At 38.8% G+C, this 27830-nt stretch overlaps 1 protein-coding gene across 1 annotated transcript in view; it reads right to left on the bottom strand.

The window, feature by feature from the left end:
* Positions 1–27267, bottom strand: part of LOC139737249 (uncharacterized) — a gene marked incomplete at its 5' end in the record, with an annotated part of 33390 nt that extends 6123 nt beyond the window's left edge. The window contains one exon of the mRNA XM_071647926.1: positions 27059–27267. Within this exon, the coding sequence (XP_071504027.1) occupies positions 27059–27267 (209 nt within the window). The remainder of the gene's footprint in view (positions 1–27058) is intronic.
* Positions 27268–27830: the final 563 nt, after the last annotated feature.

Genomic DNA, 27830 nt, shown 5'->3' with positions numbered 1-27830 from the left:
GGTCAAGGACGGGCGAAGAGCCAGGCACGCCACGACTAGTCTTTGCTTTCAGACCTTTTCCACACAGCACCGGTAAATCGGGATTTCGCGTGTCGTGTAATAAAAAAAAAAGATTACCCAAACTAACAATAATTGTGCGTGTGGGCGTACATCATTTTTTAAAAATCATTTTCGTTCAAAAACAGGAAAGAATTACAGAATGCAAATTCCACTCACGGCGTTTATCTGATCTCATCAATACTGATGAAAATAGCACTCCGCGCGCATATATTGTGGCGCAATTTTTCATTGATATCTTTTGCCGAAAATATTGTTCTACTTCCACAAGCATGAAAAGCCCTCTACTCAAGCCGCTGTTCTTGCCATCAAATCTGGATTTTTGTATCAAAATAGCGAGCGTTTCCTGAATTCTACAATTCCGCGGCAACCTCTTTATGTACCACGTCACTGAGATGCGAGGACTACTGTATACTCTCTGTTTGAGCTTGGTATGTATTATGGAGGAAAAGCCCTTGGAAAGCGTTTCATGAAACTTGTTGAAAAAACGTTTTGAGCTGCTGAAATCCTTTCATCTGATTGGCTGAGAGCAGATTGTTTTGTCAGTGAAATTCTCTTCCAAAACATTTTGATGAAATGCCCCCTCCCCCGGATGTCATTACGTCTGTTATCATGAATAGACATTATTATCTAAACACTTAATTCATGTTTTCAGTAGCCCTTCATTCACGGGGTAAGGGGGAGGGGGGCTTGGGTGGGTGGATGGCGTTGGAGAGTTACCGGAAGATACCAACGGGTGTAAGTCATAACAATTTATATTTAATTCCGAGGTATACAGCGAAGTGACCTACTTAGTCGTATGGAATGAAAATAACTATACTGATGTTATAACTACCATGGAGTGAATACGGATACAGAATTAACTCGGAATTCATGTCTGGGGAATCCATGCTGCAGACATTATCATATTGTTCATCTTGTCATTATTGATTTTGTACCTAGGTTAATCTTTGATCTTGCCGGAGAAGAAAGCAATATCACCAAAAAATCATATGCCCCAGTCACATATAAACACGGATGCTCAAGGATCTACACAGTGATCCGGGGAGATCCGGGGAGATCCGGGATAGTTTCAATCTCGATGGAGCGTCGACGAGCGTTGGTATGACTGTACACACGGTATCAACACGGCAGCTACACGGATAAGGCCGGAAGAGCGCGGCGTCTACACGGACAAACACGGCATCTACACGGATCAACACGGCAGTCACACGGCAGTCACACGGACCACCCCGGATTGCTCTGCCAACACGGCAATCCCCGGATGACGCCGGATGTTTTTGACCTCCAAAAGTTGCCGTGTTGGCCTCCCGGATGTCCGCGGATATACACGGGCATACACGGATGTCCAAGGGTGTCCAAGGCGTCAACACGGATCTCTCCCCGGATCACTCCGGATCAGATCCGGGATGTCTATTTGACTGGCTGGGGCATTATATTGATAACACAATTAAAGGCATAATTTACCATTTGAAAATGAAATAAAGACCCAGCATTGGTGCTTCAAAATAGTTCTAAAATGTGAGTTAGGGATAGAAACAACCAATGTAAACAATTGAACCAGTATAATCGATGTTAAGTATTGTTAAATATACAAAATGTGAACAATAGTTATAACAAAGATGTTTCAGGAATAAACCGTCTACAGTTGTGGTTAAATAAGAAAAATAGTGATATCTCCTTACATTTTCAGCTTTATTGCAAAAATTTTATATGGTATAGGATGTTTTGTGATACAACTGACCTTCAAAATATGCATTAAAAGTGATATCTTGGCCATTTTTAAAATTACTGCTCCAAACGGTACACAGGACCTTTAAGGCTCAGATGAAAAAAAAAAAACCCTTCTCTCTTTTAATCCTATCCTTTGAAATACTAGCAATGACTACTAAAAAAAAATCAGATTTGTAGTATTATATCTAACAAGACAAATGTAAATGTAAATGTAAATGTAAATAAGTTTGTCTATATTTGAAATGCTCTTTCTGTTGTAGAGAACTCCCAGACGGAACAGCGCCACCACCTCGGCGAACCTGAGCAGGGCAATCCATCCGTATCTTAGTTTACTTGCACTGCATATCAATTTTGTTTTCTTGATGTGAGGTTATTGTTTTTCAGTCCTTTCTCCATTACCATACGCTTATTATCATTTGACCCACACATAAGCCTTCGTATCAGCGCGTCATCTTTAGAATACAATCTTAAGATTACACGCCCTTATCACACTGCATAATGTTTTCCTATAGGAGGTGGCCTGGTTTTCCCTTCTACCTTGTTTCAGGCTTAAATAAATAGTTGTGTCAGCATATTTAACGTAGATCTCTGTATACCGATTTCGCCTGCGGTGGTGATATCACGCAACTGATTCTTTGAATATATTATATATATATATAGATTATAAAAGATATCTATATATAAATACATATTGGTCCCCTTCAGGGTATTATCAGCTGTTTCGATTGATATCGTTTTAATCTTTCTAATATTGTATTTTCTTTAACGTTCGTGCGGCACAGATTAATAAGACCTTTTGACGTTGTGAAAAAAAAATGACTAAAGAAACGATTTCCTGCCTTTTCAAAATATTACGTCAATCGAAAGAGTAAGCCCCAATCCATCAAAACAGCGACAGCCCACCCCCACCCTCCCCAAGTTTCAGATCTTTGAAGTTGCGTATTATAGAAAATCTAATATGCATTAGCATCTCAACACAGGCCATATGCTGAGTAAGACGTTGGCCAAAATATTTCTCTGAAGAAAAAAACTGACGTTGTCATTTGGTTGACAGTGGGACATGTCGCAGTCCCATTATTGGGATTAAGCAAACATTTACATACAAGGGAGGTACTACAACAGATATGGAGTCAACTCACTCTGTTTTCCTAATTCAGTTTGATTTAAAAAAACAAAATTGATAATTTTCTGTCTATGTATAGGGTTTTTGTTTTTTTTTTCAAAATGTTCGCTTCCCGTACGCATGCGCCGTGTCAAGATCTCTCTCATGTCGCCGATGAGGAATTAAATGTAAATGAATTGGAGAATATCATCGGTGGGAATATCAAGACAATTCAATGGAGAAGAGATCTTCATTCATACCTTTGCAACTTTCCTGAGATCGGTTTCTGCATAAAATTAAGTGGTATAACATGTATTTTGTCGGTTCGTTCTCCTTCAAAGCCTATGGTAATTGTTACAAACACAGAACATCTTAAATGCGAGGTTCTTCCTTTTGCATCCATTTAACATACGTAGGTGACAATCAAGTTAGTGTGTGAGCTGGTGGAAGACTTGCGACGTGAGGACACCGTGTTATCTCATTATTGTCGGTTGTGTTTTGTCACCAACATTATCGATATTGTGTGATTGTGTGTGTGTGTGTGTGTGTGTGTGTGTGTGTGTGTGTGAAGACGTGCGAAACGTCAAAATTCCTATGCTCTCTCAGCTTTCTGTTTGATATTCTGATTAAAAAACTATTACAATACTTCTGTTTGCTTATCATTATGTGTAAATATGTGGATGTGTGTGTGGGGGTGTATGCGTGCATTCCACGATCTACCCTAGCCCTACGGTGTCTCCTCGGCACAGTAAAGAGGTCTGCGACGACGCGTTTGACGCGAAGTTTCCCTAAGCCATCCCATCCCCCCACCCCCTCCCCCACCCCCACCCACCCCCCCCCCCCCCCCTCCTTCATCCTCACCCCTACCCCACCATGTGGTCAATGAATACGGATCTGGCCAGCGGAAACCTTTCATCTATTGTGGAAATGAATCCGACCTTGATCTGTTTTCCTTCTTTTTTTCCCCCAAATTATCATCTAATGCCTAACATACAACCTCAGCACTGTTGCCGTTACCGCCAACTTTCAGGGCTATATATATTTACAAGGGCAATATTTTCCTACAAAGAACACATGCTTTTGTTTATATAATGTATTTCCTCTCCGAATTGCGGTGGCGGTCGGAAAAGCAGATTGGTTTGCATCTAATGCGTTCTCAATGATTTATTGCGACGCATGTGAACAAAATGGGGAATATAGTGGAAATTATCAATTTGCTATGCTTGACCAATTCATTGTGTTTAGATATAACACTGTCGCAGAATAACTGTACGCTCAGAGTAAAATAGAAACACGGAACAGGTCAAACGAGTTCAAAATGCCCTCTCTTTCCCTTTTCTATTTCATTGGTTTACCCTTCAAGGTAAAATGATGGGGGTAGGGGAAGGGAGCATGAGAGGTTTAAATCAGGAAGGTGGGATGATGCCTTATACTCGACCTGGCTCCAACACTTCAACTTAAAGCAGGGTATATTATTCCTGCATCGTTCAAGTTCATTACAACGAACAGAGTTAAGATTAAATAAACCAAACAGGACGAGATATAAGTGATGTCAGTCAAAAACATAATCATTTTTCAGTGCTTTATCAATCCCCGAAAGTGTGTTTTAGGCCAATAATTTAGTAGCTACAACCACTCCCGAATTAGAGTAATATTTGCAGGCTACCATAACTTGATGTGAAGGATAAAACTGTATAAATGTAACTATTTGCCATTAATGTCATTTAACGAAAAATAGGAAATTTACTGAGGATACGTATGTAGATGGGATGAACGCGAGACTTTTTGTAAAGTAATCAAATCATCCCCTCATCGAATTTGAAGATTTATGCGATTGTAAGGAGAATGTAGTCATATTTCCCTTTAATTCATCAGTAAGTTTTTTTTCTTTTTATTTAAAATGAAAATTTCGTGGAATCATAATGGCATTGCATTTTGTTAGTGATTTCATTATAACCTTAAAGTGAAAACATAATTCTGGTAAAGGTCTGAGAACCCGCCTTACACCATTTCATATTTGCTTGCAATACATCGAAAGAGTTTACCAAGAAACCTACCTGAGATGCTAACAGTTTTTGGTTAATATTTCACATTTTCGTCATTACCCAACGAATACCTTGTTATTTCAGCGTTATTCCACACATTTGTTAGGCATACTTGTACATTTTGGAGCAAAATTTGACAATTTTGCAGGCGTACCAGAACTATGTTTTGGCTTTAATTTAAGGTTAAAGCTTCACAATTTTCGAATCGCTTTTGCAAATTTTCTAAAACTTCATTGATGTACTCGACTAATATTTCTGAATTCACTCAATCCCCTACCAAGTCTGGGGTGACTACACCTGTACCTCTATAACCAACATTGGTCACTCAGCAGACGATCAATAAGAGCCGTATAGTGATGATGACGATGATCCACAGCATTTGTATGGCGCCATATATCTGTTATAGAAACATTCAAAGGCGCAGACTCCTCCAAGACAGTTAGCAATTGAATAGCAAGTGACTGGCAAACACAGGACACGAGAGGGCGCTGATCTTTTCGTGGCACATGGCCTCTCTCTTATTAAATCTGTTTAGCATATAATCCACTCTCAAGAGACCAGAAATGGAATAGTTTGGAAACACTTGACTGTAAGTAATTTGATTCCTTTTAAATCGTGCTTTCTTTTCAGGAAAATGAAATCCAAACATCCATATAAATTTAGTGAATGCAGCAATATTAGGAGAATACGTCGGTGAAGTTTGAGGATAATCGCACAATCCGATCAAAAGTTACGCGTTTTTTAAGTTTGGGTGTCGCCATCGCTGGATGAGAAGACTACAGAAAGAAAATACAAACAAAATTCAACATATTTTCACCTATTTAACATAAGGAAAGAGCACCTTTTATTTGCCTCTTACAGAAAGCAGGTGAATTAATAACCATTACATTTGTAAGTAATAAGTCGAAGGAATGTGTGCTTTAGAAAAAAAAAGACATTAATAATTCCCACTGCGAAACCTATAGTCACTTCCACGCAAAAACATTCCCATACACATCATCCAACCATTTTTATCACAAACCAGTTGGAGAGTTATGAGTTAATGACCCGCCCATCCCGCAAACGAATATACTCTATAATTAAATTATGGTTGTGACCCCCTCCCCCCCCCCCAAAAAAAAAGAAAAATAATAATAATAAAACAAACAAGCAAACAAAAGGAAACAAAAAAACTTCGATAAAAAAAGGAAACATTTTTGTAAATTCAAAGTTCGACTTGAAGTGATTTCTCCCATTCTGTTCGTCTTAGTCTATTCTATCTTTATAAATTAAAGTTAACTTGGAAATAGAGTGTTATAGAGTGTTGGGACGTCAGACGATTAATATTGATTGCCTCCTCGTCCCAATATTCTTAATTTCGGCTGGGCACGTCATTAATGGTAAGTGGATATTTCGATGCTACTCTCATAAAAATTCAGCCACTTTCTCTCCCAATTAATTTTCGTTATTTGTAACTCTTCACACCGAGACAATAAAATGCCCATGTTGAGCGAAAACAAAAAGACTTTGATAATTCAAACATTGATGCTTGTTCAGTGTCTGAAAAAAAAAAATCGCAATTGAACAGAGTAAGCGCGGTATTCTGCGACAACGGTTTTCACTCCAACTGTTAGACAAGAGTTTGGACACTTCGAGTATACGGGATTACGGCGCCATTTTGCTAAGTACGTTTCTTCACACCGCGCATCCACGAGCTGGAGTGCCGATCACTGTTTGTTTGTTTGTTTGTTTGTTTGTTTGTTTGTTTGTTTGTTTGTTTGGTTGGTTGGTTTTTTGTGGGGACTCCTCGTTTTGAGGGTTGGCAAACATGTTTCTAATGATGAGAACACAGTGAATATAACACAGATCTACATAAGTTTTTATACCGAAAGTACAGATTGCACTGAGCGCAGTCATTTCCTTTCTTGCACACCAACGTTAATTGTCTTGTTACAGGCATTACAGTAGTAAACAGTTTTTGATGCATTCAAAATACGCCGTTAAAAGTGCGCTCAGGAGTGTGGATAGCTCGGCCATATCATAATAACAATAATAACAATAATAGCGGTGGTTAGTAGTGCTATGTACAGTTTGTATGTGTGTGGGAGATAGATAGACCAAGAGAGAGAGAGAGAGGGGGGGGGGTTCTGTTTGAAACGTTGACCTGACCTGACTTGACCCTGGCTTCACGAACTGACCGCGATTACCACATCAACAAACGTTGGTATATAGGGCTCACACCCGTAAATACAATGGAATGTCCGAAACCCCTTCACAAATTCGTACCAAAGATACCAAAATAAATGAAGAAAAAAATTAATTAAAAATCAATGATGCAGTTTGGCAAAAAACTGGATAGCTGTAGATATTGAGTATGAATTCCTCTACAAATTGCATTTTGGTTAGAAGATGAAAGCTTTTCTGGTGGAATTTGAGGGGACTATATTTCATTGGGTACGTGCACGGAAAATGGGTGACTTTTTGAGTGACAAGAACTCGTAGTCTGGCTTTTCGTACCCCTGAACAGAATTTGAACTGAATTATCCACCCTGAGAATTTGATGGATGAAAGGGTACATCCAACTTATCCAGGTTAGTGAAGCTGAAACACCTCATTTCTCCCAGCTATTTTACAGAATTTTTTGAAATTTGATTTTTAACACACGTCCCTATGGGGAAATATTTATGGGTGTGAGCCCTATACGCTATTCTCTTAGCAGTAAAAATAGATTTCACCGTTTACCTCCCCCCCCCCCCCTTAGCAAGGGGTATAGTCTTCTGCCACACACCTGTTGCCTAAATGTAACTGAAAAGACAATGAAATAATCCTCTTAGGAGGATATATTCCTTCATTTGTGTTGCCATCTTCGTGTCGTATTGCAAAAATAAACCTTATGGATTTTTACTCTCTTACTTGTTTATATTACGCTTCATTTATAAATAATTTAGAACCAAAACAAGAGACAGAAACTAGATGTTCCTGTATATACTGCGCTTAAAAACAAAAGAGAAAATAAAATAAGACAGTTCGTCGATATACTTTGGAAAAGGCTGGCGAGGAAGGCTAGTAGAAGCACAAATCAGGACGCCAGCTTTGTCCCAACAACTAGGTCACCATCGTGAAAGTTGAAGGGTGTTGGACGACAGCGCTTCGTAGGTTATGACTATAAACTAAAGATTGCCAGAGTGACCTTACGCTTGGTCGTGAAAGAAAAAAAAAAGTGAACGTGGACGAGAATTCCGCGTAGGATAACACATCCACTTCCGGCGACCTTTCCATTTCTTCAAAATATACAATACTTTTTCATAAGGAGCTGCCCGTGTTACACCATGAATGATAGGATATGAGACTCGTCACAGATGGTTTAGGACGTAGTGATGAAACTGTCCGATGACAGTTCCTCCCCACCCAACTCCTCTTATAAACACATACACACACACACACACAGACACACACACACATATATATACACACACAGGCACAACATACACATAAAATCTAAAATACGGGTGCACGTCACAAGTTCGACACCCACGAGTCATACAGCCCACGAGTGGTACAGCCCACGAGTCATATGGCCCACAAGTCAAACAGCGTATGAGCTCGACATTAGGTAAATAAGGCCCTCGAGTCTGACACTAAGCAAAAAAGGCCCACGAGACCGACACATTGAGCCCCGTAATGTACAGTAATGTCGGTCTCGTGGGCCTGTTTTGCCTAGTGTCGAACTCGTGGGCCTTGTTTGCCTAGTGTCGGACTCATGGGTCTCTTTTGCCTAGTGTCGGACTCACTGGCCTTATTTGCCTAGTGTCGAACTCATGGGCGGTGTGGCTCGTAGGTGTCGGTCTCGTGGGGCGACCCCTTTCATACATTGTACATATTAACTATGAGTTATCCCTCTCTGACACACTAGGCAGAAATTATGGCGACTGGTCGCAATTGCAGTTCAATTAGAATACACGGCAAACTGGCAAAAAGGAAAAAAGAATACAAAAAAAAATCCTCCTTTTTTTTGGGGGGGGGGGGGAAGGGGGTTCAAAGAGAGGATGGAGCTTAAACGAAATTGGAGGCCAGTAGATAAAGATGGTATTTGGATAGAATGGAATGATGAGATGATGAGAATGACGGGAGACGGTGAGTGTACTCAACAGCATGATCATTTTTCTACTGCATGTTGTTAAGCAGAGAAGAATTGAATTGAATCGAATTGAATTGAACTGCATTGAACTGAACTGAATTGAATTGAATCGAATTGAGCTGCACTGAATTGAACTGAATTGAATTGAACTGAATTAAATTAAATTGAGTTAGGTAGAATTGAGTTGAACTTTGAGTTGGGTTGAGGTGAGTTGAGTTGAGTTGACCTGAGTTGAATTGAATTGAATTGAATTGCATTGAGTTGAATTGAATTAAGTTGAGTTGATTTGATTTGATTTGAACTGAATTGAGTTGAGTTGAGTGGAGTGGAGTGGAGTTGAGTTGAGTTGAGCTGAGCTGAGTTGAACTGAATTGAATTGAATTGCATTATTTCACATGCCCGCTATGAAAGCAATGTATACTAGCAAGCAATAAACCATGCAACCGAATGCTGAAACCTTCGAAGAACTGGGCAATGAGGATGAAGGGCCTTGCCTATAGGGGCATGCAAAACCACTGCCGCCAGGGGACTTGAACGACGAACCTCGTGTCGAACAGTCCGTGGTCCTAGCCAATGAACCACAACAGCATCTGAATGGAAACCACGTGGGTACCAGATCCACATCAAACAAAGTGATAATTTCACACTTACATGCATAAAATATTATGATGGTTGTCATGAATATAACCAGACGAACAAAGATAGTGGTAGCTGTTTCATCAACATCCGACAATTTTTTTGTAAGAGACTTTTTTTGAAGGTTAGAATTTGCGCACGTTTCTACGAAAGGGATATCAGCCGCGACCACAAATGGATATAGAGGTAATGACGTCATCAAAATACTCAAGTCTCCCACACACACACGCACACAAATCTTCAATAACTCTCCCAACTTCACATTGAAAAGTTGCATCCTATTTTTGGTGATGACAATATCATAATAACGACTAGAGATTGTAATTTGTCATTACTGACAAATTAAGGTGATCCGATTTTTTTTAATCAATGATTCGAGTCCTGATCACAATAGGCATGACAATACAGGTTTCATCTGTGTTTAGAGACATTGGCCGTGTGATGTTTGGATTCTCATTTAGAAAAGGGAGTCAGACCTGCCATCTTTGGTACCGAATTCCGTATACACTAACGGAAATACAGAATGAAGTATATTTGACCTTTGACCTCACTTTGCACACCCAAGATGGCGTCTGAGCAAAAAGTGATTATTTTATAAAATGATTCTTGTAACATGGTCTTTGCGTGTGCAAAATATGAAAAGGAAAGATAGGACATGTATTCACCAAGATACAGGATGAAACATTTATGACCTTTGACCCTACTTTACATACCCAAGATGGTGTCCGATCAAGTAGTTGTTATTTTATGAAATAATGTACGTGACATGAACTAAACATGTGCAAAATATTAGGGTGATAGAGTATGTTTTTTCTTGAGTTATTGCAAAGAAAGTTGTAGAAAGAAAGAAATATCTCAATACATCGAAGATAAACTTTAATTTCAACCACGTTTTTCACGTGATCCCGACACCGTATGAAAATTGAAAGGCATGCATATGATAGCGCAAAGTCTCAGCTACAACATATTAAAATCTGGGAGAAATTCACCTAAGCATAAGTGAGCTAGTGCTCGATAAAGACAATCATGTCAATTTTCACATCTAGAAAAAATCCCTCCCATAGAGATAACACGTCATAACGAAGATAAAGAAAGAAATACATTTGACCTTTGACCCCACTTTGCACAGACAAGATGGCATCTGAGCAAAAAGTAGTTATTTTGTGAAATGATTCTTGTAACATGTTCTTTACGTGTGCAAAATATGGGAAAGATAAGACATTTATTTACCAAGATACAGGATAAAACATTTATGACCTTTGACCCTAATTTACATACCCAAGATGGTGTCCGATCAAGTAGTTGTTATTTTATGAAATAATGTACGTGACATGAACAAAATATTGGGCTGATAAGGCTCGTTTTTCTTGAGTTATTGCAAAGAGAGTTGCAAAAAGAAACGAATATGAAAATACATCGAAGATAAGCTTTAATTTCAGCCAAGTTTTTGGACGTGATCCCGACTCCGTATGAAAAAACTAAGGGCACATTAACGATAGCCCAAAGTCTCAGCTACAACATATTAAAATCTGGGAGAAATTCACCGAAGCATAAGTGAGGTAGTACTCGATAAACATAGTCATGTCAATTTTCATTTCCAGAAAAACTGCACTCCCATAGAGATAACACGTAAACTGGTCAAATTTGACAAGATTACTTTTAATCCATTTTTCCGAGGTGATGCCGTCATCCAATCAAAATTATGTTATTACATGAGTGAAAGAGCATTTAATAAGCTACAACATACTGAAATCTGGGTGAAAATTGGCAAAGGATAAGTTAGATACGCTCGAGTGAACTTGAAATTTGATGACGTTATTTTGAAAATTTACTTTTTTTATTTTTAGAAATCTGATATCTTTTAGTCATTTCTCCAGCATCGCAAACCCATGAAATGACATGTACAAGTCATTAGCTTTCAGAATATGTAAAGAATGTGGGGGGTCACCGTCCATCCTGACGAGTAAAATCGGATTTAAAATTGGCGGTATTTTGGCATTGTTGCACTGTATATCGCCATTGACGCGCGCGCGGAATTCCAACTTTGACGGGCCCGTATGACGTCATAGTGAGTCAGATCGATTTGAAACTTGGTAGAAATATTCCCTGACATTTTAGACATCCGATCTGTGTGAAAAAACGGGAAATTTCTCTTGCATATGAACTGTGCGTGCGTATATGCGCGCGCGCGTATATGCGCGCGCGCGTATATGCGCGCGCGCGTACGCGTCCGTCCGATTTTTTCAATTTTTCAAAAAATGCTCCAAATGGTCTGAAACATGTGCAAAAAAATTTTGAGCTCGATTTGAGCATACAAATATTTCAACGCGCGCGTACGCGCACGTTTTAAAGTATAGATGAATTTTGAGAATATGACTAGAATGCGCTTGACTTGAAATATTTAATTATGTGACGTAAATTTCATTGAAAAATTCCATTCCATTAATGGGATATGATTGAGAATGTGTTTTCATATAATGACGTCATAGTGACGTCACGGTCGACTGATCACTTTGATTTTAGTTCGATTGTCGTCTTTTCGACACGATACATATATGGTATAAGTTTGACATTCATAGACTATGCACTTTCTGAGCTAACCTCTACACAACTTTTGGGGAGAAATAAAGAAAAAAAAGAAAGAACCCGTACAGATACAGAAGATGATCCGAGAGGATACTCGGATCACCTAATGACAGACAAATTCAAGGGGAAAATAGGGTGAAGTTCCTCCCAAAACGACCAAACCCATGATTGTTGTAACTTGTGAAATGGGCGAGTTGTGAGGTGGTTACAACATCCCCTCTCCCAAATTAATGTGCGTATGTGTGTATGGGTGGTTGCGAACGATTTTGGCGAAAACATGTGAAACTTTTAAAAGGAAATCCATAAATTCTTCTTTCAAGTCCGATTTCGACATAACTTCACCTGTTTGATTCATTTTAATTATTGAAGTTAACTTGAACATGGCGTGAAACAGCACTTTAAAGGTATACTGTTTACCGTTTTGTAGTGATTTACAAAATGTTCAAGATATCACATTTGATGCATATGTGTAGGTCAGTTTCACAAAACATCCTACCGTGAATATGAAAATATGAGGAGATATCACTATTTTTTCCGAATAAACCATAACTGTAGACGGTTTAGTGTAGAAACATTCTTATTATAAGTATTGTTCACATTTTGTTATCTAACAATACTTAACATCGATTATACCGATTCAAATTTTTACATTGGTTGTTTCTATTTCTTGTAACTCACGTTTTAGAACTACAGTTTTTTGAAGCACTAAAGCTGGTCTTTTGCTTCGTCTGCAAATGGTAAATAATGCCTTTAAAGTTTGCGGTGAGATGCGCAATCCCATGACGTCACTTTGTCATGTCGTTCATCATCGATCCAAAAGACAACATTAAAGGTTAAGCGAATTTGCGTCGAAATGTTTAAAGTACACTGTACTGCGTGAATACAAGTACATGCCATCCCAATGAACTTCGTAACATATTCATCGTCGATACATTGAGGTCAGGGGTCATTCTCTTTAAAGTGTTTTGTCCTTACCTCATGTTTATTGTCTCGTGGGTTGATCGAATCACAATGGTTCTCTTCAGTGCGCTGGGGGAAGATTTGATGGATAAATAATGGAGATTCGGCATGTAAACAACGAGAAAATTGTTATTTAGTGGTATTTCAGAAAACCACTGTGACTCATCCACTGAGGAGAGCGACGTCATAATAATATATGATTGTGGTGCGCTGGAGAACGTTCTTCTTGCAGTGACGTGTCAGTCAGGAGCAGAAAGGCAATAAACCACATTGGGACGTAACTGCTGCTGGTTCTCTTTAACGGCTGCCCCTCTTTCTCATTCTTTCCTTATAGGCCCTATATCTCTCTGGGTTTTTTTTTTTTCTCCCCCTGCTATCCGCATTTCATGACATTTAACATGAATACCATGCAGGGACGAAGAGATCGCTGGTCGGCAACAATCGGGCCTGGTGATGGGGGCTGCTCTCGCGGTCACGACATTTTGAACATTTTATTTTCCCCTCAGTGATCGCGGGTCGCTGATAGGTGATAATGTGCACACACGCTTGGTTCCCGCGACATTAAACATGAACGATTTGACGTTTGACAAAGAAGCATATGAACTTGCAATTTCTTCTCTTTCGTTTTCGTCTTTACCCTTCCCCCATAACCGCCCCATCTGCTCCTTTGTGCTCTTCCTTATCAACCCTTTCTTCTTCTTCTTTTGTTCTTCTTCTCTTTTTTTTTTCTTCTTCTGCAACAACAGTATTTGGCGCAGGACAATCTTATTGTAAGCATAGCTTACTATTTCATGCATTATTACATTTGCGTATTTCATATCATTGATTAATTTTGACGCATATTTCTTTTTTAATTTCTACGGGAAAGGTATTGGTTAGAATTATATCAGACAAGGACGTCAGTGAGATAATTATGTATATATTTACATAATCATGCACTTGCACACTGTGTATACATGCATGCAACTATGTGTATGCCTATACGAATGAGATGAAGTAGGGGAATTCACCCAAATTTGGCAAGAACATGTTGTTTTCCCGCCAACTTAGACGCAAAGGGAACTTTTGTTCTATTTCAAGGAGAAGTATTCATTATATCCCACTCCCCGGCTCCATATTTCCGTCTCCTTATTCACTGTTGTCATTGCAGAGCTTTATTTTCTCTTCTTTTGCTCAACTAAATTTTCCCACTATATTCTGCTCATCACTCATCCACAAAATTTTTGGATCATGATCTGCATGCTTTAAAGGTGAGATCTTATCATAGGGCTTCCTAAATGCGTTCGACCAGCTGATACTAATCCTTGTTACGATTTTGATGTCGGTGATATGCGATCAATCACATTCAAACTATTTTTTGGTTGATGGTCATTCTGGACCCAGTCTAAAAACTTTCAATCATAAACAAGTGATAAAAGAATGATCTCACAAGAGCGAAACAAAAGCAGAACACTCTCTAGATAAGTGGCGCAAATAGGGCCATTTTCTCTTTTTTTTTCCTTTTTTTTGGGGGGGGGGCAGTTAAATGATTTCTCTGTGTCTGCTTTCATCGATTGAATAAACCTGTCGCCCAAAAAGTCGATTTATTGCCTTCTGTTCTCGAGAGCAAGCAGTATATATATACAAGCCTAAATGTTTTACACAGAATGACTACCGGTAAACTTGAATAAGATCTGGAATCGTAGCCTTTAATTTTGTTTATCTACGCTGGCAAGCGCCGTACGAGAACTGTACCTTGTTCACTTCAATACATTAGCTTATGAGCTGTTTTAACAAAAGAATTGCAGTAATGGTTTTGTTCCCTTCCTAAAATAATTACAGAATAGTTAATATAAGATGACAATATAAATTCTAAATCACCAATCCCAATACTAACAGCAAAGGAAGTTTTCAAAATGTTTTGTTTTAAAACTTACGATGATCTCAGCTGAAATGAAAGCCGTCAGCAAAGATGGTCTACTCCATATTTATGCATTTTTTTTTTTAAGAGATAGAAGCGCAATTCTCCTCCCTCTTACAAACGTGACCGAGCACTGGACACAACGGTGAACTGGACAAACGTGAGAATTTGGCCCTCATATCCTTCAACTTAGTGAAAAGAAAGACAGACGACATTAATTTCGCTCATGCGCAGATTGTTCAGTGAAAACTGATATGAATTCACAGAGCTAGAGTGGAAATGGCTCATAATGCACCCAAACTTCTTGCATGATACTATGTGCCCTGTGCAGATGCAGTGATAATCGTTGCTCATTGTGTTCACACGTTTTTTCATAAGCAAAATATAAGAATGATGTTGGTTAAAAAGCGCGCGAACGTATAAACGAAGCACGTGCGGACGTTGACGCTCAGTTCCCGCAGAATCTCGAGGAATGCACTATTGTGTGCAGCGAATCTGAATAAAACCGCGAATTGCAAGCACTTTTGTTATTGTATTTTTTTCTCTCTGTTTCTTTATTACATTATGAGCAAATACGATCAATGGTCACCTCAGGACACGCTCTCCTGAATGGGATCTCGGTCACTCCTTACCGCAAATTGAATTAAAACTTTATGAAATACCTCCCGAGGTCAATTTATGCAGAGGGCCAATCGCGAACTCTTCCTCTTTCTTCGTTCGTTGCCCCACCCCCTGCCCTTTTTTTTTTTACCCATCTCCACCATCAAGTGTACAAGGCTTCCGCATGCAAAAAGAAACATATGGATCATATACATTATATATTATTATATCCTCCCGGTTCTCTTTGTATTGATCTATCTCTCTTTGTATTCACATCTCTTTCTCTTTTTAGTAATAGTGAATATAGGTAAACAGTACACTGCTGACAATAACACCAACAGAGTCAACGAGTTGTTGCATTTTGGCAGAGAGGAAGATGAACGGAAATTACACGTGTTTGAAGTTACACCATGGTTACACAGAGCGCGTCGTGACTCAAAATTCGTATAATATATTCGTTTGTTGTTGTTTGTGTTATTATTATTGTTGTTGTTGTTGTTATAAGCTGTATATAAAGTAGCATCTTGATATAAAGGCTGTATTGTTCGTTAACCCTTTTGCTGTACTTGATACCTACTAGTAGGGACCTATTCAATCGCAGCTGGTCATTGGCAGCACTTAGATAGGTTTGTTTTGATGTATGCTTGGTTGTTTGGTTGTTTGTTTGGTTGTATTTTTATTTGACGATATAAAAATGTTTTTCGGTGTCTTCACCTCTAACTTCTCGTGATGTTCAGCATACAAAATAAAACTCTTTACGAAAAAGATTATTACAGAAAAAAAATCATATCTGCTTAATTCCTAATACTACAGCGTATTGATAGATCGAGAAATCTGTTCGGCGACAGACATTTTTATTTGCTTGCGTATGTTGGTCAGATTAGTGGCGTGATATTTGTTTTATAAAATGTAACGTCACTGATTTCAGTATATTTCCATGAAAACGTTTAGATCTTGACTCTGCCGTGCATCTGGCACACTCTTTTGAGTGTTCTTTTTGCGGGGTGGGGTTAAAATCTCCAAAATGTATTCTCGCAAACGTGAAGTGTAACTCCACACCATTACTTCAATAAACACCTTAAAAACAAAAACTGACAGACTAATAAGAGTTTTATCCAAAGGAATCGCGTAAAGTTTCAAGTGTTTTCATACAACATTGCAGATAACAGCAGCAGCGCATTTGCAAATTAGGTGAGATGGTAAACGTCATGCAGAAGTCCTCCAATGACCTGCACTAATCAAAGTTCTCCCCATCATAACAACATTGTGTCTTCAGCATCAGTTTTGGTTTTGTGGCAATAACATACAGCAATGTTGACTTCAAAGTGGAAAGGTCTGTAATAAGACAAAAATTAGATTTTATATTTTTGCACAAAGAAATGGGAGAGTTGCCAGTTGATGACATTGTTAGTGGGATTGATCTTTTGATGGTTTCTTTTTTATACGCCCATGTGATGACAATGGAATGATAAATATAACTTGTATCACGTGTCAGGACATCTTCAACACTTAAGCAAGATCGTCGAAACTGGAAACGATATTTTCAGGACCTTGTTTATGTGGAAATTCGACCTATATGATTATTCTGAATGTCCATATTGTCAATTGTTCTCCCGCGAAGCTTTTCGCTGTCAAATAAATGTACAAGATGTACATGTATAAACATAAAGCGTAAAGGGAAATACATATCTTTCAACCTCACACGACAAAGCATAGTCTTATCACATTACAATCCGATATCGATATCACAGTATTGCATTCAAACTTCCATCTACTATTTCGTCACCCCACGTCCATCATTTTACAGATGCGATTAAGAGCGCTGATATTAATTTGTTACGAATGAATAGTTCGTACGCAGATTTTGTGCCACTTTTCGACGGAGTAGGATTAACTCCAATTCAAAAGACAAAATGGGGGATGATTAACTTGCCATTATTATCCAAACTTCATTCATCACTTCATTAACATTCCCAATGAGACGACAATGTTTGTTGGCAAATAGCAACATGCCTGCCATGTAACGACCAAGGACGTGTAACTGTTAATGACTGCATCTCCAGTGTCACTACTGCTACACTGGCTGCTGGTGACAAGGCAAATTATCCACGGACAGCATAGGTAGGCATGGCACTTTTGAAGTTCTCTTATCATCTAATCGCCTGATTTACGCCTACTCGCTCTTGTTGGCTTTATCTTCAGGTGGTTGACAAAAGGTTCACACGTATCACTGCGACTTGGTCGTGTTTCGGTATGCGAATTCATTCAATCAGATTGATTTCATTTGAAGTTGAATACAATCACTTCGTTGTATACTAGAAAATGACATCTATAGCTGATAGCATGACATCGTCTCCAGGAACCACATGCTCTGTATACCATACCATCAGAGATTTGAACGCGTGGGACTGAGAAAATGGTTCGTGTAATGGGGGGAAAGGACAACCTAATTACAGTATCATGACGAACTGCCAGTGCCTAAAATGACAATTGTGGTTAGTTCGGGTGATTCTATGGTCAAGCCAGAACCGAAGGCGGGCACGGAAGAATGTGCGCTTGCAAACTTTCATCAAGGAACGCAGGGAAAATCGTGACAAGTGTGTCGGGCAAACGGCGGGGGATGCGGCGAACACGGGTCGTGATGGTATTTTGGGTGCTCAAGGGCCTCTCAGAGCTGGAGTGTGTACAAGGGAATAGCATCTGTGCAAGTTCCACGGTTTCCACACGTCTTTACAAGCATTGCAGGCATTTGCCAATGACGATTTGGGGTCATGCTCAATATCATGCATTCACGCGTGGTATTGCCCAGCACAAGCTCTTTTACTAAACTCAAGACACCGTGTAAGGAATTTCGTTCAATTTAGTTCCTGTCGTCGACAAAACTTGGTATGACACTGCTATCCCCGTTAGATAATAAGATAATACTACCAAGTGTAGCGACAAGCACACACATTACGTGACGTATAATACAACAAAAAAACGCATTATAGGCCCACTTTGTCTTTAGCCTATTATATGCACGTGCACAAAAATATTGTAAAGGCCTATGTACCCGTTTAATTATACATCGATATTAGCAGATGGTTCTCCAAAATGCTCTTCGTTGTCAGATACTCAAAGGCATTGTGCAGGCTTCCTATTTACATATTTTCCACAGGCATTGGAATCTCATTCTGTCAGAAAAAAAAAACAAAATGCCAGATTTCCATGAATTACCCGTGCTATCCAGGGCCAAAGTTGAACAACGCAAATATAAATACGTGGGACTCCATACTGTGAAAGTACGGTGGAACATGAGGGAGGACATGAATGATTATACTGATATCAATAACTTGACTCAGCTTTTTGTTGATACTTAATTTACCGTCCAACCGCTATATGTGCACAGAATTAATAATGAATGTAGTCCCTACATCAGACATTTTGTTACCGCATTATTTCATTTGCAATGTCGCACTCTTGTCTGTTACTTTACTACCGTATTAAGGAAAAAAATACTAAGAATCTATGGTCAATTACATATTCTTGTCACTCCCTCTCAAATAACTGACCAAAAAGTGTCTTTCATACAGCAAAATTTCATTGGCACATCCAGCAAAGGGAAAGCCAAACTAATGTGCTGCTTCACAAACCAATGTGCAACTTTAATTCTTGAGTAGAATAACATTTCCAAGTCAATGAATGATTATCCACGACAGGATCAGAAGTTTGCATCGCATTCAAGCATTTAGACAAACACACACCATACTACACACACACACACACACACACACACGCACACACACGCACATTTACCTTAAATCGTACACACATTGATTTGTGGGGTTCTCTGTACCCCACAAATGAATCTACAAGTTGTATGTAAGTACATGTACACAAACACATAAACAAACACATACACACACAGTTAGCTTGGTCTACCACCTTCCAGAAATGATTTACCAACTGTCACTGGTTTATTATATTTTACGCATTATTATACTGTCTCTGGAACTGCTTACGAAATTACATTAAATGCAAAAGTTTATTCACATCGCAAAAGACGAAACGAATGCAATAAACAAAACAATATGTTATGATTCTCACCAGCATTATAAAACTGAATATTATTTTTTCTGTTGAAGCTGACAATGTGACTTGGATAACGTTGCAACAAATTTCGCCCAACAGGGAGTTTTAGGAGCACTGGGCAATGATCAAGCGAGCAAGTGGTTTTACCATAATACGCAGCAATGCACCCATACGAGTCGAAAATTGTAATACGTAAAAGGGGATACCAGACCAGTTAAAAGAGTCCTATAAGTCTGATAAGACAGAGTAAACCTTATAAGCACAACAGAGACAATTTACTTCTTTAAGTTGTTGTGAAATTGTGAAGTATCGCAAATCCCCCCCCCCAAAAAAAAAAAAATAGATTCTCAAACTCTCAATATGAATATGTAAATTAATGAGTTGATGATGTTATTGTCTATTATAACGACATAATATGGTTTGTACACAATATCTAGAAATTGGGGGGGGGGGGGACACAATTATGCTCCGGTCTCAGCCAGGAATACCATTATGTTTTAAACTTTTATAGCAGAAAAAAAAAAACATCTTTTGTACAATGTGCTCGATCAATGGAAAATTGTGAAGTGATGACATATTCAGCTCACTCACTTGCATATTCATATCGACTGTTCGAAAACTGTTTTGCAAAAAAAAAAATTAACAAAACTTCATTATTTCATAACTTTCCTCACTTTTATCCGAATTTGATTAAACTTTCACAGTTGTGCTCATGAACTTTAACTGATCCAGAATAACTGTATTAGTTATTTTATGTCACGTGATCCCAAGGGATGGATTGCACATCCTTTTTAAATCGCCTTTAATGCGGGATAACATACACTTTCCAATATATCTTCCATCCTTACACCCACAATCACCGACACCAATCAAAACGCAGGCGACGCAGCTAAGGCAAATGAGGAAACTACCAAAACATGTTAAATACATTATTATACTGAAAATAATCTGTTTGATTTGAAATAAACCAGAAATATCTTCATCGCGGACACCATTAACCCCGCCTCTCTCTCCCTCCCCCATCCCTCTCTAGCTCTCTCTCTCTCTCTCTTTCTCTCTCTCTCTTCTCTGATGTCTACCGACACTTAATGTCTTTCGAAGTGATGCAAGTGCTAATTGGAAACTGCTATGGGAGGAACATCCTAGTAATCTAAACCCGTTGATTATGATGACTTCATAATGAGAGGATCATGATTATGGTATATCCAGAAGAGGTGATTGGCCGAGTTGCCCCTGCATAATGATCCGATGAGTGAGGGGACAGCAAATTGGCATGGTGACGTAGAATGGGGCAAGGACCTAAAATTAAAGAGGAATTCCAGTCCAGGTATACATCATGTAAGTTAGTCTGACAAGAAAGAGTAAAATCCCACGAGTACAACAATAAAAAAAAAAATGATCAGAATTTGATTTAAAAAAAAATAGGATAGTTATGAAATTGTGAAGTTTCGTAAATTTCTGCAGGACAGTTCTTGAGCAGTTGATATGAGTATGCAAATGAGTGAGCTGATCTCATCACCTCACGATTTCCATTGATCGTTTCCACACAAAAAAAAAAGATGAAAATTTGATATTTCTGTTATTGAAGATACTTAGTGTAAAACATGATGTTATTCCTGGTTGAATCACTTCAGAATAATGATTAGTAAAATTTAATAAGGTTTTGAGACTGGGGTGTTATTGCATCTGAATAGAAAAAAAAATGGAAATTTCAAAATCTTACGTAAAACTCTTTGGCAAGTTGTGAGGGGATGACATCATCACTCCACTATTTGCATATTCATATTCACTGGTCAAGAACTGCTTCCTGTGAAAATTAGCAAAACTTCAAAATGTCGTAACTTCATCATTTTTCATTCTATTTTTATCAGATGTATATTGTTGTCCTAATGAAATTTTACTACATGTAATTCTTTTCAAACTTTCGAATGCACTGGAGTTCGCCTTTAACGTTGTAGGTCCAGGAATGGGGTTACGGATAGCAGAATCGGGAGTGGCAGTTGTCCATGAGGTGATGGGCGTGGAGGCAGATGTGAGTGACGGTGGTGGCACTGGTGGTGTGATCATTGATGTTGGTGGTGGTGGTGGTGATGGTGGGGGTGATTTTGGTGCAGGTGGTGGTACATTGTCTTGGTATTGGAGCTCCTAATGCTTGTTTTGGTGTTCCTGCCAAGGTCGGAGAAATTGTGGAAGCGGTCGTGTTGGAGATGACGTTTACAGTTGGTGGTGGTTAGTGATGGCAGTGTAAGTATTGTTGGTGGTACTGCAAGAGTCGATGTCGTTGGTGGTGGTCGGTAATGGTAGTCTTGGCGTCGATGTTGTCGAGGATGGTTTGTGATGACAGTATATTGGAGTTGGTGTTGTTGATGATGCTCGACGATGATAGTGATGGAGTTGATATTGTTGAGGGTGATGCTGGTGGTATGGAGGTTGGTGACCGTGTTTTTGTTGGCTGCTGGTGCTCTTGATATTATTGGCGGATAAATTGCAGAGCCGGATTTTCCTGTGGGAGAAGTTGTGGTAGCGGTGGTGGACGATGGTTTGTAATGGCAGCGATGGGGTAGGTGTTGTTGATGGGGGTGAAGGTGGTGTTGAGAGTAATGGTGGTGGTATGATAGGTGTTCGTGATCGTGTTATTGCTGACTGCTGGTGCTCTTGATATTGGTAGATAAATTGGAGAGTTGTTGGATTTTCCTTGTGGGAAAAATTGAGGTAGCAGTGGTGTTGAATCTGATGTTGTTGACGATGGTTGGTGATGGAGTCAGTATTGTCGATGGTGTTGACAGTGATGACGGTAGTCACGATAACAGCTTCGGCGATCGCACTTGCACATGGATGACCTGAAGACGCTTATGGGATCTCCTTGCAGCAAATGAAGAATCGGATCCATCTACCATTCTGATGGACAGTTTTATACTTATTTCTGGGACAGCTGATAGTACGACATTTGATTATGCTTAATAATTGGTTCCTATCTGAGCGTTGATGAAGATCTTTTAGCATAGGTATACATTGTATCACAAATAAGCGCATTATTATTCATACCATTGTAATGGCAGGGGAGCAAAATACAATGTGTACATGCAAATAATGCTTCTGGCACCTGTCGGGGAAGGCATGATAATGAAAATCTACGAATAAAGTGATCGCGTTTAATCTACGAATAAAGTGATCGCGTTTTTCATTTCATCGATCGAGTACGCATGATATAAAGTTTGAGTAAGTACGTGATTAGCATTTCGTGGTCGCATGTGTATAGGCCTATACGCTAAACTGAACATAGCATGGCAACACGCGGATTTGATGATTTCAATAACTGACCAATGTCACCATATACCAAGTCAAATAGTTTTATTTTCCCTTTTGCCTTCCTAAGATATACGCGAATCCACTGGCTACAGGGTCCTACATTATGAACTGCGATTCAAGGTCTAACCAGGGAGTTGATAACTCTTTGGTCGAACAGCACAGCGAGTGGACTTGAGTTCAGACGCGTTCAGACATAATTCCGTGATGTAAACTATTATGCATGCGATGCCATCAGCTAGTACTGTCCTGCTAATGACCATGGTAAATAGTTTATTTTTCCCGCTCCAATTACTGATCATCCAATTCAATTCATCGACACCTTGATGTAATACGGTTCGTCAAAAGCACTGTGATTCAACGCATTGTTCAAGACGTATTGTATATGACACTCAAATTAAGATAAAAGTATCCGTCATTTTATGAAGCAAACATTATGATGAGCATTATCATTTTGTTTCATATCCATTTTTGTTTGTATCCCTAACTCACATTTTAGAACTATTTTGGAGTACTAAAGCTGGGTTTTTGTTTCATCTGCAAATGGTAAATAATGCATGAAATAACACCTCGTCTTCATACAATATTATTAAGGAGTTATGTCGTATACTTGAATTAATCAACAACCTGTTTCAACTGTTAGATTCAAACAATATTGTACTTATTCAGTTTGTTCAGTTGGTTTTTGGGGGTTTTTTATGTACGAAAAAGAAATGCAGAAATAATATTAATTAATCAGTCAATCTCTAAATATTCTTTATAGTTACTCTCCTCTCTTCCAATTTGTTTTACCCTCGATGTATGATCGTACAGTATATGTAACAGAAATGTATTTAAGTTTATTTCTCTTGTTTATGCCATAGTTTTGTATTTGTGTGAATCATATTGCTATTTGTCATTCTATTTTTGTATATATACAGGGCGCGCCGTATCTGAAAAGTGGCGTATGTTTTAAGCCCATTCGGCTGTGTGTATGTATAAGTGTATAATTCTGCTATTTTGGTTATCAGGTGGTTTTTTATATATATGTATATATAATTGTGTAGTTTAATCTTTTAATCGTAGACTGATTGTATGATTATGCATGTTACCATAAAATGAAATATCACACTGTACAAAATTGTGCAATTCAGCCATCTTCATGGCTGCAAATGAATTTTTAAATAAACCATTACCATTACCATTACTTGCAAGGTTTTGGGAATCTATCAGCACATAGGGCCCTATATCAGTCTAATGATATTTCCGAAAGCGTTTTGCCTTTCAATCAATTAGTCACATACAGTTAGGTATTGACGCATGTCTATGGAACTTTACAAAGCGAGCATTGTTTGATGGTATGTACAAAACAAAAACATTCATCAGACAATGAATCAAATGGCGGTGACAAAGCGCCACCACATGGCGATTCCCATGTGCTGCAGACAACATTACGCATGCGTGTCGACCTTGTAGGCCAAGATCCGCGCCACATACAACACATTCAGCGACTTTATTGCGTCACACAACTTCTAAACACTACATTTTTGCTAATTCACAAATACACATCAATTGGCTTGGATTCGATCGGGAAAAAGGCGAGTTATTTTTAGGCGGGTTGCGCGTTTTCAGTGAGCCATATTCCTTGGCCTTTTTGGTCAGTATGGGAGGTCAGCCCGCTCCCTTTCAGAAAAAAAAAAATAATAAATGGCCCTCTCATTTCCATAACCTTGAGCTTTCTGGGAAACCAATCAAGTTCTCTCTCGGTTTTTTTTCTTTACCATGCCATCGGTAAATGACCTTAACAGGTATGAAGATTATTTTTTGTATGCCTTTTTGTTGATATATTCATGCCTATTCCGTTTCGACCATTATTCAGCCTCCGAAATATCATTGGTGTTTTGGTTGCATGTTGATGTTGTTTTACCACCAAAGAATGCATCCCTAATTCAGAAGAGACGAGTTTACTAATTTATTCGAATTTATGAATGGAATATAATTATATCCACCCCGAACCCTGTCTGTTCCGAGAATATCACATATATTTCGACCAATACTAGGAATGTTATACACATTATGTTGTTGCGTTGTTCGTCAAGTCCTGAGCAAGCTTTTTGGGGGTCGGGAACAAACCTAGTTGTATAGGCCTACGTATATGCATGAAATCATCGTGGCAAAGTAATGTTATTATGTATTCATTATTATTCGTACATATTATTTCGTACCAAACTTTATGAATTGTAGTACTTACAAATTGTTATACGATATAAGTATTTTGTCAAATGTATACTTTTTATGTCATGTTATTACCTTTCGTTTGATGGGAACAAAGTATATAATTGAATTGCAAATAAAAAAAAATGAGTATGTCAGTATATCGGTTTATTTTGGTTTCTAACTGCACATGTGAAGAAAATATAAATCTGGAAATCATCGGGTCAGAGTGGCAAAGCGGTATCGTGATTTGCGCAACGAATTTATCTTTTTGTGAACGACTAGGCAACCTCATAATCAATCGATATATCAACAAAATATTATATTATCATGGTGCGGGTGGAATTCATCTGTTATCTTATTTTGTCTTTTGTGGGATGAGTCGTTTGTTTTATTTTTCGTGGAAGCTCGCTTTGTATCCTTCGTTCTACTTTTCACATTACTACTTGAGAAAACGACCACGCTCTATTCGAAGGGGCACATCTTTGCAACGTGCATACCTGATTTCAACAAATCATCTTTTCTCTGAAGAAAACGTATATAGAGACTAAAAGTTTTATTATGATATAGTAGTGCCTTCTGTTTTCTCATCAGACTCAGCAAAATCATTCAAGTATCATCCACGTCCTAATATTTGTCAGTCCGTAATGTTTTGAGGAGAAACAGGTCGAAGCGCATCATGACATGAAAACATTAATTCGTATATAATATTTCCATGGTTATCTGCAGATCTACAAAGTTTTCTTCTCTAAAAATACTTTGACCCGTCTTATTACACACCAGACTGAAATGGGATAACCACCTGTTGATAAATCGTTACTTTTAATAGTCCACATAATACTTGGCGTCACTGTCTTTGAGGCTTATTGTTGAGAGAGATATCTTCCAATGTTGCATTTCTACCATCAGAAGGTGGAGATAATGGGCAAGTGATCTCATACCATCTTTTTTCCCAATTACTGTTCCCTTGCACTTAAAATATATTTGTATACGAGCAGGTATTGCAGTATTATTTCGGTCTTTGCACCATGAGATTTATCTCTATATACGAAATTGAAGGCCACGTGAGCGACATCTCATCACATCAAACTAGAAGGTAATACATGTATTATTGCAGTCTGCATATCACTGCAAGCACTGAGAAAATTTTGAAGATATGATTATAATAATGTCGTATCTCTAATTTCTCACCACTTTCGTACGCTGCAATAATTAGTATACTTAGGGCATTCCGTTACACACTTTACGAAGATAACTTTCTCATCATACATCACAAACATTAATGATTTACGAACGAGCGTGAGATGGTTTTTAACATTGAACGCATAGCCAGAGAACCAGTTAACTATGTTAGACTATGCGTAATTACAATCTCATCCCATTCCAGATGACTTAATTTAGGGGTAAGGCCACCGTTTTGAGTGCATGCTATTCGTTATTCAAATATGTGTACATTTCCACCTTGCAAGTAAAACTGTGAGATGAAACCCGCTTCCTTCCCTTCCTTCTACATAATGATATGAATATCTGGCAGGTTGTTGTCTTTTGTTTTTTGAGAGCCACGGCACTGCTGACTGCTCACATCAAAAGCCGTAGCCGGGCTGCGCATACACACACACACGGTCCAGCCGGAGTGAGTACACGTTGATGGATTGGGGTTTAGACCGTGGTGTGTGAATGTGTTGTGGTCGGGGGTACAGCGAACGGGGATGGGGAGGCTCGGGGGATGGGGAGGCTCGGGGGCTCCTTACCTGGTGTACGAACACGTCTCCCGTCCCATCGTCCGGCGTGATGAAACCGTAGCACTTCGACAGGCTGAACCATTTGCATTTGCCCGTGTACAGTTCGCCTGGCACCTGACTTCCAGCGGCTTTCACCGCGTCCGCCCGCACTCGCTCGGCCCGCTCCCGCTCGGAGGGAGAGAGCTCACCGCCTTCACTCTTTGGCTCTCCCACGCCTTCTGTGTCAAGATACAAAAATCAGCAAAAACATGAAGACTGACGCCGCTTATCAAGTCCAATAAGACATTAAATTTTGTTTCTGAAGTACGATTTACGTTTCCAGTATTTCATCTTCACAAATGAAGGACCAATGAGAAATAAAATGTAAATGTGAATAACTTCGTTTAATCATTCACTATATTTTAACACAAACAAAATTGTACTAAAGAAAGGTCAATTTCCACTTTGTGTATTTTGAGCAAGAAAATAATCAATCGACATATTTCACTGACAAAGTATGTCAATAGACATTATCAAATCATCTTCTCTACAAACATTGAATATATAATTATATTGCAGGGAAGAATCAACGCTTTACTGAAGAGTGGTTTTCCCCCATGGTAAACTATACGAACATGCATGTCTTGAATCACATAATAACTCCAACTACACCGCAGAGGGAAAGGAATGACCCTATGCATGCTAAATGTGCGTCGGTATCTGGCATTCCAAAATGGCGTCTACTGTCCTTTTTCGGCTAATATCAACACGTGTTTTCCACTGAGCAAACAAGGCTAGCCCA

Source organism: Diadema antillarum, unplaced genomic scaffold, assembly GCF_040938485.1.
Source record: "Diadema antillarum isolate AM-2024a unplaced genomic scaffold, OU_Dant_1.0 seq00000687_RagTag, whole genome shotgun sequence".
Classification (NCBI taxonomy): Eukaryota; Metazoa; Echinodermata; class Echinoidea; order Diadematoida; family Diadematidae; genus Diadema; species Diadema antillarum.
Note: the sequence above shows the minus strand (reverse complement) of the source record. Positions and strands in the feature narration are given on the sequence as shown.